Source organism: Vombatus ursinus, unplaced genomic scaffold (assembly GCF_900497805.2).
Source record: "Vombatus ursinus unplaced genomic scaffold, bare-nosed wombat genome assembly UNPS02009062.1, whole genome shotgun sequence".
Taxonomy (NCBI): domain Eukaryota; kingdom Metazoa; phylum Chordata; class Mammalia; order Diprotodontia; family Vombatidae; genus Vombatus; species Vombatus ursinus.
In genome coordinates, this window is record NW_020948840.1 from 2,411,602 (window position 1) to 2,426,133 (window position 14,532).

General features: G+C 39.4%; 1 protein-coding gene across 1 annotated transcript in view; it reads right to left on the reverse strand.

Annotated features, from left to right (window-relative positions):
• PDIA6 (protein disulfide isomerase family A member 6) overlaps nucleotides 1–14,305 on the reverse strand; it is a 41,293-nt gene extending 26,988 nt beyond the window's left edge. Inside the window, exons 1-3 of the mRNA XM_027850301.1 lie at nucleotides 14,198–14,305; nucleotides 6,260–6,401; nucleotides 865–922 (exon numbers count right to left, since the gene is read on the reverse strand). Of these exons, the coding sequence (XP_027706102.1) occupies nucleotides 865–922; nucleotides 6,260–6,401; nucleotides 14,198–14,216 (219 nt within the window). The 5' untranslated portion in view covers nucleotides 14,217–14,305. The remainder of the gene's footprint in view (nucleotides 1–864; nucleotides 923–6,259; nucleotides 6,402–14,197) is intronic.
• Nucleotides 14,306–14,532: the final 227 nt, after the last annotated feature.

Here is a 14,532-nt window from a genome sequence, read left to right on the forward strand (position 1 = left end):
GTAGAATATGTATGTAGGTATGTATGTACGTAAGTAATGATGTGAGAGGTCATGGACCAGCAAGTGAGGCACTTAAGGAGGGAAGGATCAAGGAAAACTTAATTTTATGTAATAGGTGGCACCTGCACCTACCCTCAGGGAAAAAAAATGTTTAACAAGTATAGGGAGGTATGGGGGATATAAATTTCAGGAATTGGGAACATGGAAGAAAAAAAAATTCAGGGAAAAGCTAGTATTTCAATGTAACTGGAAGATAAGAGAACATAAAATGAAGAGGAGTAGTATGAAATAAAGCCAAAAAGGTGGCTGATGCTACATTATGACAGCCTTACATGCTAGATTAAGGAGGTTCTTTTTCTGCAGACGATGGGGAAGCATGCAAAGTATTTATTCAATTTGTACATTAGGAAGATAACTTTAATAGGAGCATAAAGGATGAACTGGATTACTAGAATATTAATTTACATTCATCACATCTTTAATTAAAATAGAAAAAGACAGACTAGAGAGAATGGCTAGGAAACTACTGCAAAAGTCCAAGTAACAGGTATTGAGAAGCAAAACCAGGCAAGAAAAGAGAGTATGGATGCAAGATTTTGAGGCAGAATTAATACCAAGTGGATTATAAGGTGAGAGGAAATGAGGGATAAATCAACAATAATCAAAAGCTGAAGGAAAACAAAATATAATTCCTAAGGATTCCACATGGACTTGACATTTCAATATATTCAAATTGTACTATGAAAACCAAATCCATAGCTACTGCAAAGTTTCCTATCAGATTAAATTCATACAATCTGCTTATTTTTGAGTGCAAAAGCACAGAAACCATATTAGGTATCTTTGAGAATGGCTGAAACTTACTTTTAACGCAGTTGCTGCTTTCTTCCATTCTGGTGCTAACCTTTGGCAGTGACCACACCTTTATGGGGGCGAGGTAAAGGGGAGAAAAGATAGGGGAGAAGGTTAGGAAAACCACATGTCAATTATTAGATTACTTAAATCTCTCGATTTTTAGGAATTTTTGATTAACACTTCAATAAAAAAAATGCTAAATTCTGTCTAAATGGTTTGAATAAGCATCAAAGAACTAGAAATCTGAACAGCAGAGCTGAAAATCCATACATTTCAGGCTGGTATTTCACAACTAGCAGGTTTTTGGGAGGTGAGGAGAGTGAGTATTAAACTTTTAAAAATTAGTTTACATTAGTCAAATAATATTTAAAACAGAAAAATGATATGGGATGTTCACTTGTAACATAAGTAATAATTTCAAAAATTGTAAATTTAAAAACAAAACCTCAGCCCAGAAACATGGTATAATGTACTCTGAATCACTTGTGTTCTTCAATCCTAATCTTTTAGTTATTTGCAATCACTGACCCAGACATACAAGATTATACTTTATTGATAGGCACTGAGCACAACACTAATCTAAAATCCCAAATATCTAAAGATATATCTTGGGATGAGGTTTTTATGTATTTACAATAATATATTTTTGCTATATAAACAGTCACATTAAGGGTCAGATTTTTACAAAATTATGTGATTTACATAAACACCTTTGTATAAACAAGATCACAATGTCTCTAGCTCTGTTAGATTCTATCAGCTGTGCACATCAAGATGTTATAATGTGCAGCACAGGTAAATAGCAAAACCTCTAGTCTGATATCATTACTCAAATCTCTGTTAACATACGCTTTCTCAGTAAAATGGTAGGTTATTTTAACAATAGTATTATAAAGGCAGCTTGGCTGAGTGGCTAGACTTAGGCTCAGTCTTTAGGACCTCTGTTCAAATCCCACCTCCAGAACCTAACACTTAAAAGCTATGTGATTCTGGGCAAATCTCTTCACTTCCATTTGCCTCCAGCACTAAGACTTTTGTATAGTCATAAATGACTCCATGGAAGAAAACACTTACACAAATAGTTTCTTTAAAGGTGAAATCATAAAGCTCCCCTATATTTGTATAAAAACAATAATGTTCCTTTCTCAAATACTATATCACTACATAGTCAATGTCAAATGATTTATTAAAATACACATTCTTTAAAAGGGCAATCCATGTATATTATATGTAACTATTAACCATGTTGTTTTACTTCATTAAATAAAATCACTTTGTGAGTATTTCAGCTGATGTCTAGTTTCCACTCTTCCAAATTTTTAATTATACAAGTTCATTAAAAAGCAATTTTAATGTTTCCATTGATAAATATTAAAAACTTGAGATTTTTACTTTTAAATTCACATTTTAAATTTTCTTTTATAATACAAACATTCCCCAGAGGCGAAGCCAAGAGGGCAGAGGGAAAGCAGTGACTGTCTTGAGCTCTCTCCCAAAGCCCTCCAAATACCTAAAAAAATGGCTCTAAACAAATTCTAAAGCAGCAGAACTCACAAAAAGACAGAGTGAAACAAATTTCCAGCCAAAGACAGCCTGGATGGTTGATTGGAAAGGTATATTGCACCGGGCAGGGAGAGGAGTGCAGGTCAGCGTGGGTGCGCAGGCTGCAGCGACCCTGGAGCAGGCCTCAGAGGACTGAATCGCGGGCAGCTGTGGCGGTTTCCAGACTTCTCAACCCCTGAGCGCCAAAGACAACTCAGAAGGTCAGTGGGAAAAGTCTGTGACTGCGACAAAGAGGAGCTAGGTCTCAATCGCAAGTCCCAACCGCGGCCTGGGGCCATGGCTTTTTCCAGAGCTGCCGGCCCACAGACTGAGGGGGAATCAACTGGCTGATGAGAGGGGAATTGCAGGGATCTCTTTGCCAGTGCTGAGGCAGGAATCTCTTGCTTTACAGGTGCTTGGATCTGGGTCACAGTTCTGAGGGGTGGTCCTGGGGCAAGGAGGAGTGCTGGTTCAGTGGAGCTTGCTGTGGTGGTGGAGAGAAAACACCTCACCCCTTATCATACCACTTTGGAAGAACTGAAAATTTACAGATCACTAGAAGTACCTCTGAAAACAGCTATACAAACCCCCGAAGCTTGGGACAGTACACTCTTCACATTGGAAGCAGACTTTTACCTCAACAAAGATTTTTAAAACTCAAGTAATTGGCCGGGCTCATGAGTAAGCAGTGCAAAAAGAGTCAGACTGTATTATCGTACTTTGGTGACAAAGAAGATCAAAACATACAACCAGAAGAAGACAACAAAGCCAAAGCTCCTACATCCAAAGCCTCCAAGAAAAATATGAATCAGTCCCAGGCCTTGGAAGAGCTCAAAAGGGATTTTGAGAAGCAAGGAAGAGAAGTAGAGGAAAAATTGGGAACAGAAATGAGAGTGATGTAAGAAAATCATGAAAAGCAAGTTAACAGCTTGCTAAAGGAGACACAAAAAAACACTGAAGAAAATAACACCTTAAAAAATAGCCTAACCCAAATGGCAAAAGAGGTCCAAAGAGCCAATGAAGAAAAGAATGCCCCAAAGAGCAAAAGTGGACAAATGGAAAAGGAAGTCCAAAAGACTACTGAAGAAAATACTTCCTTAAAAATTAGAATAGAGCAATTGGAAGCTAGTGAGTGACTTTATGAGAAATCAAGACACTATAAAACAAATCCAAAAGAATGAAAAATTAGAAAACTGTGAAATATCTCATTGGAAAAACAACTGACCTGGAAAACAGATCCAGGAGAGAAAATTTAAAAATTACTGGACTATCTGAAAGCCATGATCAAAAAAAGAGCCTAGACATCATCTTTCAAGAAATTATCAAGGAAAACTGCCCTGATATTTTAGAACCAGAGGGCAAAATAGAAATTGAAAGAATCCACCAATCTCCTCCTGAAAGAGATCCCCAAAGGAAAACTCCTTGGAATATTGTAGTCAAATTCCAAGTTCCCAGGTCAAGGAGAAAATATTACAAGCAGCCAGAAAGAAACAATTCAGGTATTGTGGAAACACAATCAGGATAACACAAGATTTAGCTGCTTCTACATTAAGGGACAGCAGGGCATGGAATATAATATTCCGGAGAGCAAAGGAGATAGGATTACAACCAAGAATCACCTACCCAGAAAAATTGAGTATAATCCTGCAGGGGAAAAAATGGTCATTCAGTGAAATAGAGGACTTTCAAGCATTCTTGATGAAAAGACCAGAGTTGAACAGAAAATTTGATTTTCAAATACAAGACTCGAGTGGAACATGAACAGGTAAACAGGAAAGAGAAAATCGTAAGAGACTTATTAAAGTTGAACTGTTTACATTCCTGCATGGAAAGATGATATTTGTAACTTATGAGACCTTTGTCAGTATTAGCGTAGTTGGAGGGGAAAAAATTATATGTACGTATATATAGATATAGATAGACAGAGGGCACAGGGTGAGTTGAAAATGAAGAGGTCATATCTGGAGAATAAAGTTAAGGGGTGAGAGAGGATTATACTAGGAGAAGGAGAAAGGGAGAGGTAGAATAGTGTAAATTATCCCACAAAAAAACCAAAAACAAAAACAGAAAAGAAAAGGCTCTTACAGTGGAGGGGAAACAGGGGAAGGTGAGAGGGAATGAGTGAATCTTATTCTCATAGGATTTGACTTAAGGAGGGAATAAAATACACACTCAATTGGGTGTGGAAATCTGTCTTACCCTACAGGAAAATAGGGGGGGAAGAGGACAAGAGAGTAGGGGAATGATAGAGAGGAGGGCAGACTGGGAAAGGGAGTAATCAGAAGCAAATACTTCTGAGGAAGGACAGAGTCAAAAGAAAGAATAGAATAAATAGGTGGGCAGGATAGGATTAAGGGAAATAGAGTTCGTTTTTCACAGCATGTCTACTATGGAAGTGTTTTGCATAACTGCACATATATAACCTATATTTAGTTGCTTGCCTTATCAATGAGGGTGGGTAGGGAGGGAGGAAGGGAGAAAATTTGGAACCCAAAGTTTTAAAAACACATGTTTAAGAAAAAAGTTTTCACAGGCAACTGGGAAATAAGAAATACAGGAAATGGGGTACAGAAATCCATCCTGCCCTAAAGGAAAGTTGAAGGGGAAGGGGATAATATAAGGGGGGGGGAGAGAGATAGAAGGGAAGGCAGACTAGGGGAAGGGGTATTTAGAATGCATGCCATCTTGGAGTGGGGGGAGGGGCAAGATGGTGTGAAAATTTGGAATTCAAAATCTTGTGGAAGTAAATGCTGAAAACCAAAAAAAAAAAAAAAAAAAAAAAACCCCCCAAAAACCGACAACAAAAAAAACCCCAAACATTCCAAAAGACCCCTTTACAAAGTACATCCCACTCTTCAAAAAGTTAGATTATCAACTATGGTGTTACACTAAATGGACATATGTGATCAGAGTTTGTTAGCATAAGCTTTTCTTTTTTTTCCATCTAGACCAAAGATTTCATTAATACAAAACACTTCTTGGTAAGGAAACTCCTTCAACTGGAGATCTGCAGCTGTCTTCAATTTAGAGAATTACCTGGGGATAATGAGAAGCTAAGCGATTTGCCTATGGCCACATAATATATATTAGAAATGGAATTTTAATACAAGTCTTCCTAACTCTGAGGCTAGTTCTCTATCTACTACACTGCTGAGGACAAGCTTTTAATTAAATGTTTTCTACCTCCCTTGGAGAGGTTCTTTGTTTTGGGTAAACTATCAATTTTTATCTAAAATAAAAACCTTAACTTCCAGTTACTTATTTATTTATTTATTTATTTTTAGGCAGTTGATGTTAAGTGACTTGCCCAGGGTCACACAGCTAGTAAGTGTCAAGTGTTTGGTCTAAGGCCGAATTTGAACTCGGGTCCTCCTGACTCCAGCGCTGGTGCTCTATCCACTGTACTACCTAGCTGACCCATCTTCCAGTTACTTTTAACTTACACCAACCACATATTAAGATGAATAAGACAAACAACTAGAAAGTATATTTTAATAAACAATTTGCTTAAAGAGAGTGAAAAAATAATTCTTGATTCTATTTTGTCCATAAACATTTGGGCATAATGAATACAGTTACCATTATTAATTTTTATGCAAGACAGTTCAAGTGCTGTGTGTATCATCACTATATCACAGTTATACTTCCTCTATAATAAACACTCATTTTACTACTTTTTCTCTGTATGTTCTTTAATATCTTTAACCATTTAAGAACTTCCTCAGTTCCCCCAATTATCTTCCACAAGCCTCTCCTTAAGTAAGAGACCAAATAATCCACTATCAATCTTCTCAAGTTTATACTTGAATATATATCAATACACTGATATCATAGTGCTTACAACTATAATATAAATACTTACCAAGGAGCATAGAATTCTATAAGCCACAAACTGTTACTCTGAATAACTTCACGGTTGAAATTGGAAGGAGTCAGTTCTATCACATCATCACTAGAGGAATATAAGCCACTCACACCCAGAAATAAGGCACAGCTTATCAGTCCTAGAACAAAACACAACCATACCATCAAAAGGGTGATGATGGATTAGTCTCCTACTTCCCATTCCCCCCACCCCCCACTCAGTGTTGGCTCCATACAGTTAGAAGACCCTTGCCTGCTTACTTCTAGAATAACCCTGCAAGCAGTTTTCATGAATAAACATTACAAATGGCAATAAATTTTACAGCTGTGTTGTGGGCTAAATGGGTTAGCTATCTTGGGGACCTAACACCACACCACCATTTAAAAAATCTCTATAGCAAAAGACTTGAGTGCTAAACAACTGGCTTCAAAGCCCTTTTAGATCATACATATTCAGAAGCTAAGGTCACCCTATACACCATTTTCTTCTGTGCAAATTATTGAATAATTTATAGTTTGTGTTCATATACTATCTCATTTGATCCTCACATCATCAAAAAATAGGCAAGATGAGAAAATCAAGGCCAAGAAAGGTTGTGACACTCAGCTAGTAAAGTGGAAAAGCCAAGTTAAAAATCCAGGTCTTCCAGCTCCTGCCTGATTCTATGCTTTCTATTACATCATGCTGCCTTTAGTGTGAGAAAGTGAATGGTACAAATGGAAAGAGTGTCTACATGGAAAGAGAAAAAAATATAATAAAGATAATAGTAATAACAATAGCTAGCATTATATAGGGCTTTAAGATCTGCAAAACACTTCACAAATTATCTCATTTTATCCTCACAACAATTCTGGGAGGTAGTTGCTATTATCCCCATTTTACAGATGAGCAAAGTCAGACTGATAGAGGTTAGATGACTTGCCCAGACTCACACAACTAAGTGTCTGAGGCCAAGTTTGAACTCCGGTCTTCCTGACTACAACACTTATCTACACCTTGCTATCTACCTAGTTCTTTTCATTCCTCTAACCAGGTTCACTCCTTACACTTAAAAGTGCCCTCTTTCCATCTCTCTCAACAAAACTATTAAGGTACTATGCTAGGCGTTAGTGGTATAAAGAAGTAAAGTATCTCTGTCTTCTAGGTCCTTACACCAAGACGTAGAATACAAAAAAAAAAAAAAAAAAAAAAGTCTAAAGAAAACACCAAACAACTTGGGGAGGGAGTAGGAGAGAAATCAAGGAAAGCTTCAACCTAGGAAGTAGCAGCTGAGTTGAGACTTTGAAGAATTCTCAACACAGATGAGGTGGCAATGTGTTCCAGCCATTGGAATGGACTGAGAATGAACAGATGCGAGAGAAAGTGTGAAGTTAAGAGTAATAGCTAATTTGCCAGTATGACTGGAACACAAAGCAAGTGAAGGGCAGTAGTGCAAAATAAGTCTGGAAAGGAGGATGGATTCAGATATTAGTCTTAAACACGTAGGGTTTCAATTTGATCCTGTAGGCAATAAGGGTGGATGACCTGGGTGATTTTGAGCAGGGGAAGTGACACATATTAGAAATATTGTTGGCTGTGCAGAAGACAGACTAGAGAGGAAAGACTAGAAGCAGGGAGACAAATAAGATGTTACAATGGAAGAGGCCAATGATGATGAAAACTCGAACTTTGGGAGTCAAGAGAAGGGAAACTGATGCAGATGAGAGATAAGTCATGGAGATGGAATAAAAAAGATTGGCAATGTGATAAAAAGACTGGATGTGAGGAAGAAAGAATAGTTAAGGATAGTTCTGAGGTTATGAGTACAGGTGACCAGAAGAATGAGGGAAGAGCTTGGAAGAAGGGTGAGTTTAGGTGGGAGGAAGATGAGTTCTGCTTCTGACACCTTGCGGCGGCAAAGCCAGAGGACATCCTGGAAGAGATAGTTGATAAGTTAGGTGAAGTTTTGTGGCTGGAATCCAGCACGAGGATTAGCTATGGGTATGTATATAGGAATTATCTGAGAGAAGACAGTGACCTAGGAAACACTTATCTTAAGATGGCAAGATGATGATTCAACAAAGTGTATATATTTGGGAAGAATACCAAAGAAAAGCGTCCAAAAAGGGTTAGTCAACAGTATATAAAAGCTCCAGAGAGGTCAGAGTGGATAAGGATTAAAGGCCACCAGATTAAGTAAATACAAGATCATTTCAGTAGAGTGGTGGGACCAGAAGGCAGACCAGTAGGGGCTGAAGACTAGGTAATAAGAAAGTGGAGATAATAGAAATCCAATAATTCTATGACTTTAGTAGTGAAAAGGAAATATATATGATAACTTCAGGGGATAATGTGTCAACTGAAAGTTTTTAAAGAACGAAGTAAATTTGACTACATACACAGGTAGCATCAGGAAAAGAGGTGATAGATTAAAGATGAGAGATGATCCACAGGATAAATTCCTGGAGATGAGATCTAGGGGCCAATGAGAAGGTTTGGTTCCTCTTTCTATGGAATAGGAAAGATGAAGTTCATAGCATGTGGTTCATATTTCCTTAATAAAGGTATCCTTTTCAATTTGGAACTATGCACAAAAGGCTATAAAACTGTGCATACCCTTTGACTCAGCAATACCACTTCTAGGTCTGTATTCCAAAGAGATCATAAAAATGGGAAAGGGAACCACATGTACAAAAATATTTATAACAGCTCTTTTTGTGGTGGCCAAGAATTGGAAACTGAGGGGGTGCCTATCAATTGGGAAACAGCTGAACAAGTTGTGGTATGTGAATGTAATGGAACACTACTGTTCCATAAGAAATAATGAGCAGGCAGACTTCAGAAAAACCTATAAAGACTTATATGAACTGATGCTGAGTGAACAGAACCAAGAGAATATTGTACACAGTAACAGCCCCATTATACAATGATTAACGTTGACAGACTTATCTCTTCTTAGCAATGCAAGGATCTAAGACAGTTCCAAAAGACTCATAATGAAAAATGCTATCCACATCCAAAAAAAGAATTATGGAGTCTGAATGCAGATTGAAGCATATTATTTGCTCTTTCTTTTTTTGGTTTCTTCTTTCTCATGATTTTTCCCATTGGTGCTAATTCTTCTTCACAACATGACTAATGTGAAAATAGGTTAATACCAATGTATATGTTGAGCCTACATCAATTTACAGTCCGTCTTGAGGTGGGGGAAGGGGAGAGATAAAGATAAATTTGGAACTCAAAATCGTATGGAAATGAATGTTGAAAACTAAAAAAAATATATACATATAAAAGGTATCCTCTTGAAGTCCACCTCAAATGCCATTCTCTTCATGAAACCTTTGTTTTTCATCACTCCAATGTACTTGTACAGTACTGTGATCTTTGAACCTTATCCCAACTGGCTGTTTCCCAAGGACTTGTATATAAAGCCTGATGTTTACAAAGTCAATGACTGAGAAAAATTTTTCTTAACTCTATCTCAGCACTAGCTTAAAGCTGCTTTCTCTCAAACTATCACTGAAATACATCAAGCTCCTGAGATAAATATACCTCAAAGCAAGATGTGCTTTATATATAAACCTCTTTGGACTCTGTTCTATTTTCAAGCTAGACATAAGCTTAATCATCTACTCAGTGGATTAGAAGCCATGGTGACATATCCCCATTCAAAGAATATCTCTATGCTTAAGCAGGTGGTAGAAAACTGAAGGTCTCCTCAGTACTCCTACCTTTAGCAGTAAACTCCTATAGTGAACGAACTATCTTTTTGAAGGCGCTTTACAACCCAGTCTTTCTATTCAATGATGGCACTAATGATATAATTTCAGGACAGAAGTTATTTTAGTAGTTTGGTATTTTGCTGATTCCTCTTTCAAATGAGGTTCCCTACATTCTTGACAACTAATGGAGTTCATGATAACTTAAAAGGTATTATGTATGACATATTAGAAACTACACAAGGACTTCCAGCCAAGATCACTGTCTGAATGAAGACTGATCAGCTTATATACACTTACTTTTAGCAAAACCAGACTGAATAAATCCAATAATAAAACTACAGCAAATGACCACTTCTGCTGCGGAACTATACGAAATGTCAACCATAAGAATAGGAAAGGGGGCTGGGCTACCAGTAAAGCCAAGACCAGCACCAGTACAGACAAAGAAGTTGGTAGCTTTCCATTGCAATCAGAAACACGTGTAGTTAACAGGCATGTGTCTCGAGGTAGCAACACTTCCCCCCATCCCTGAAAGTCCCTGGGTGAAGGCCTTGGAAGCTGAAGTTGCATGAAAACCAAAGCAGCCCAGATGGCCAGTCTCCAAGTTCCCTAGCACTTTGTTCCGAGATGTTGCTGATGACCCGAAAGAGTCAATGCCATGAATCTCAAGACTAAGAAGGTCCTAGAAGGTGGAGGTCAGTAAAAGTAACCTCAATGATTTAGGGAGAGAGATAAAGCAGAGGCAGGGTCTGAGCCTGGCTCAAAATCCAAGTTAAGGAATTAAAACTGGAAAGATTGTAAGATGTACAAAAAGGAGAGTAATTGTAACAATGGCAATCATAACTTCAAAGGAAAAAGTGGATTTTTCTGGAAGGACTACATAAAAACTTAGAAAAAGTGAAATAAAAGCTTCCAGGGAAAGAAACGGAAAGAGAATAAACAGCTTAGAAAATAATGTGGTAAACTTCACCCAAGAAATGAACTCCCTGAAAAACAGGACAGAAATCAATGACTCTATGACACAGCTAAAAATATTAGGGCAAAATCAAGACTTAAAAAAACAATGATCAAAGAAACCATTTATCATCTCCTCAAAATACAAATGGCAAAGTCCTAGAACTGCCATAGCCCGAATCAAGAGCTCCCATGTCAAAGAAAAAATACTGCAAAGCCTAGTTGAGTTCAAGTCCTGAGAAACCAGTCAAGATCACATAGAGATCTTAGTACTACAAAAGACAAAAGATAAAACCTTACAATCAAGAATAATTGGCATTGTGAAGCTAAGTAAAATCCTATGGGGTAAAAAAGTGGATCTTTAATGGAAGAGAGGATGTTTAATCCCTTCTCTGTTGAAATGACCAAAGATAAATTTATTTGAGCAACTGGAAAAAGGGGTTTAATGATGAAGAGAAGGGAGGGAACAAGTGTTCCTTCAGTCTTAATGTTTTCAAAGGTGATTAAAGAAGTTAAACAAGAAAAACAGTATTTGGGGGTGGACTGGTTCTGTTTTGAAGACTTTAAAAGGGCAAGAGAATGGAGGATAAAAGGAATACACTAGTGTAGAGAAGAAGAAAGGGGTGCAACTTGCTATTTCTCAAAATTGGAGAATATGTAAAAATGGAGGAGACAGGGCAGGGATCAGAAGAACCTCACTCTTACCTGTAAAAGAGAGAAGAAAGTTGAACCCACACACACAATTTCATGTAAAAATACAAGAAAACATACAGGAATTTGAAGGTGGGGTAAAAAGGGAAAATAAGACGAGGGAAGAAATAACAACAAGCAAAGCAAAATTTCTGATTCTGAAGGTGCAGTTAAAAGTGGGAAAAGATCCAGAACCTAAGGGAGTGCCCATCAATGGCTGAACAAATCATGATATATGTATTTATTGTGCCATAAAAAGGACAAAAGATACTTTTAGAGAATTCTGGGTATTATGAACTAATACAGAGTTCAAATGAGCAGAAACATAAGGACAAATTACACAAATACAACAATGCTGCAAAGCATTCAGATCAATTCAAGGACCAACCATGCCTCCCCAGAGGATCTATGATGAAGTATGTTATTTCCTGAAAGAGAAGTGATGCTAACCATAACCCTAATTGCTCTCTCTCTCTCAGAAGAGAATAGTTTTGCAAGTAATGTGTATCATACTTAAAAAAAAAAAAAAGCTAGAGGAATGGAGAAATATCACAGTTGCATATACTATTTTGTTTTTGTGTTCTGTTATATATACGAAAAAGTTTTTTGGGAATCTAAGTTCAGAATTTAAAAAATTAAAAGGTTATATAAGGGAGAACTTATAGGCTAATTGCTAGCTCTTAACTTCAGGCCCCCAAACAAAAGAACCCCATATATCTCTATAAATGCAAACATGACAAAACAGGTTAATTTCTAAATTGACCTATACTGTTTCTAAATTTATTTTTATCCTTCTAGTCACTGATGAATGCCATCAGTAACATCTCAATTATCTAAATGCCTAGAATATATGTGAGCAGATGATTTGGCATCTGTAACTTCTATTTACTGCATTCAAGGATGTCACTATGCTGCCTCAGTGAAGTCTCAGGAAAGGGACAATTCCACATTCTAATAAGAGTGTGAATTCTAAAACCATCCATATTTTGATGATTGCTTACCCAGAAACCTAGAGATTCTCAAGGAAATTTAATAAATTATGAGCTAAATTAATACAGAAGTCATCCTCTTCAGTTGAATGGATAGGACATCAGATTTTGAATCAGAGAATTTGAGTTTAAACCCAGGATCTGCTACTTAATTACACTTGTGTGACACTGGACAAGTCATTTAACCTTTCTGGGTCTCAGTTTCCTGAACTGTAAATGACGGATTTGGTCTATGATCTCTAGTCAGCAAATATTTATTAAGCAATTCCTATGTACTAGGTACTGTTACAATCTAAGGATATAAAAGGGAAAACAGCACCCCTGATAGAAGTACAGGTACATAATAGAGAGACATCACACCTATCATTCACATTGTGCCCCATGCAAAACGCTTACTCAGCCTTCACCTCAATGGAGTATTATTATGTAGGATAGACCCAGAGAGGCAAGGGTCCCTTGAACCCAAGGCTCCACATTCTTCAAATAGGTATACTTCATTTTACACAATACATGTATCTTTGAAGAACTGTGTGGTACTCCCAACCCACCTTGTGTACCCATAAAAATTAAGTATAAACAAAATGAACTCACAGCAAATTCTTTTTCTTTGTACCATATCCTTCCAAATACTTGGTGCAAGGAGAAATGAGTTCAGAATTCCCTCTCCCACACCTGAGGGAGGCTACAAACAATAGTTTGGTTCTCTGGGTCCAGAAGAAGTACGCTTTTACTCCCCCCCCCCAATAAACACACACACAAAAACAAAACACTTGTCAAGGCAGAATGGGAGAGAGAATATTAAGAATAAACCTCACTGGGCCACTCACATCACTAACTGAGATGTAACGAAGCTTTCCCCACCCCCACCATCCCAATTCACAGACTGCTCAAAGTTTTGCGAGGAAAGGACTCCCGTCCCGTCCCACCCAAACTGACGCCCCCCACTGCCATCATTTCCTCCCCTACAGGAAGAACTTCCTCTCCGAGGCTTCTTCACCACTGGGTCCCACCCCTACCTCCATCCCCCGCGCACACTCACACACGCGCAGCATCTCCCGCCCTCAGTGAGTTTGGTCCCCCACTTACACCCGCTCACAGACAGCAGCCCCCCATTTCCCCCCGCCCCGATGGAGGGCCTCCCGTGTCTACCTTTCCTCCTTAAGCACCGTCCTACTCCTCACTGGGGTGCTCCGTGTTCCTCTGTCCACCGCCCCAAGCTCACCAAACTCCAGCCCACTCAGACCCCTCCCCCACCACGCAGGGGTCCCAAAGTCCTTCACTTTTACTTTCCGACAAACTCTCCGCACGGCTCCCCCGCCACCATCGAGACCCCCAGCCCCACCCCCGTCCTAGTTCATCCTCACGCGCCGTTCTTCCCCCTCCCTCCCATCCACAGCAGCACGGTCCCAGCCCTGCACGTTTCCCGACCCGAGCCCACCCCTTCCTCTGGGCTCCCTCCTCTCGCTCGGGCCGGTCCGGCCGCCACAATGGCCGCGGGGGGCGGAGGCTGAAGCCGGCAGTCCGCGCGCGCTACTCCCCTCCCCATCCCCCCAACGCTCTCCCAACCGCCGCCTCCGCGCGCGCGCCAGCCTTGCGCTTACCGAACCCTAGGCCGGTCATGTTGAGGAGCGCCCGGGGGCACCGCTGCAATAAGAGCTGCCGCCGCAATCCCCTCTCGCCCGCACCCTCTGCCACCCGCCCGCTCTCTCCTCAGTAGCCCCGCCGGCCCGCCGAACCCCGCCCTCCGCCCAGGAGGGGGGAGGGAAGCAAGAGAGCAGCAATAGCAGCGGGAGAGGGAGGACGAGAAAACGCTCGCCAAGCCGTGGCCGCACCTCATTGGTCCACGGGTTCTTCACTTATTTGAATAGCCAATGGGAGTTGGCCGGGTAGAGAATCACGTCTTTATAGACAGCGAGTGGGGGAGGGCACCTAACTT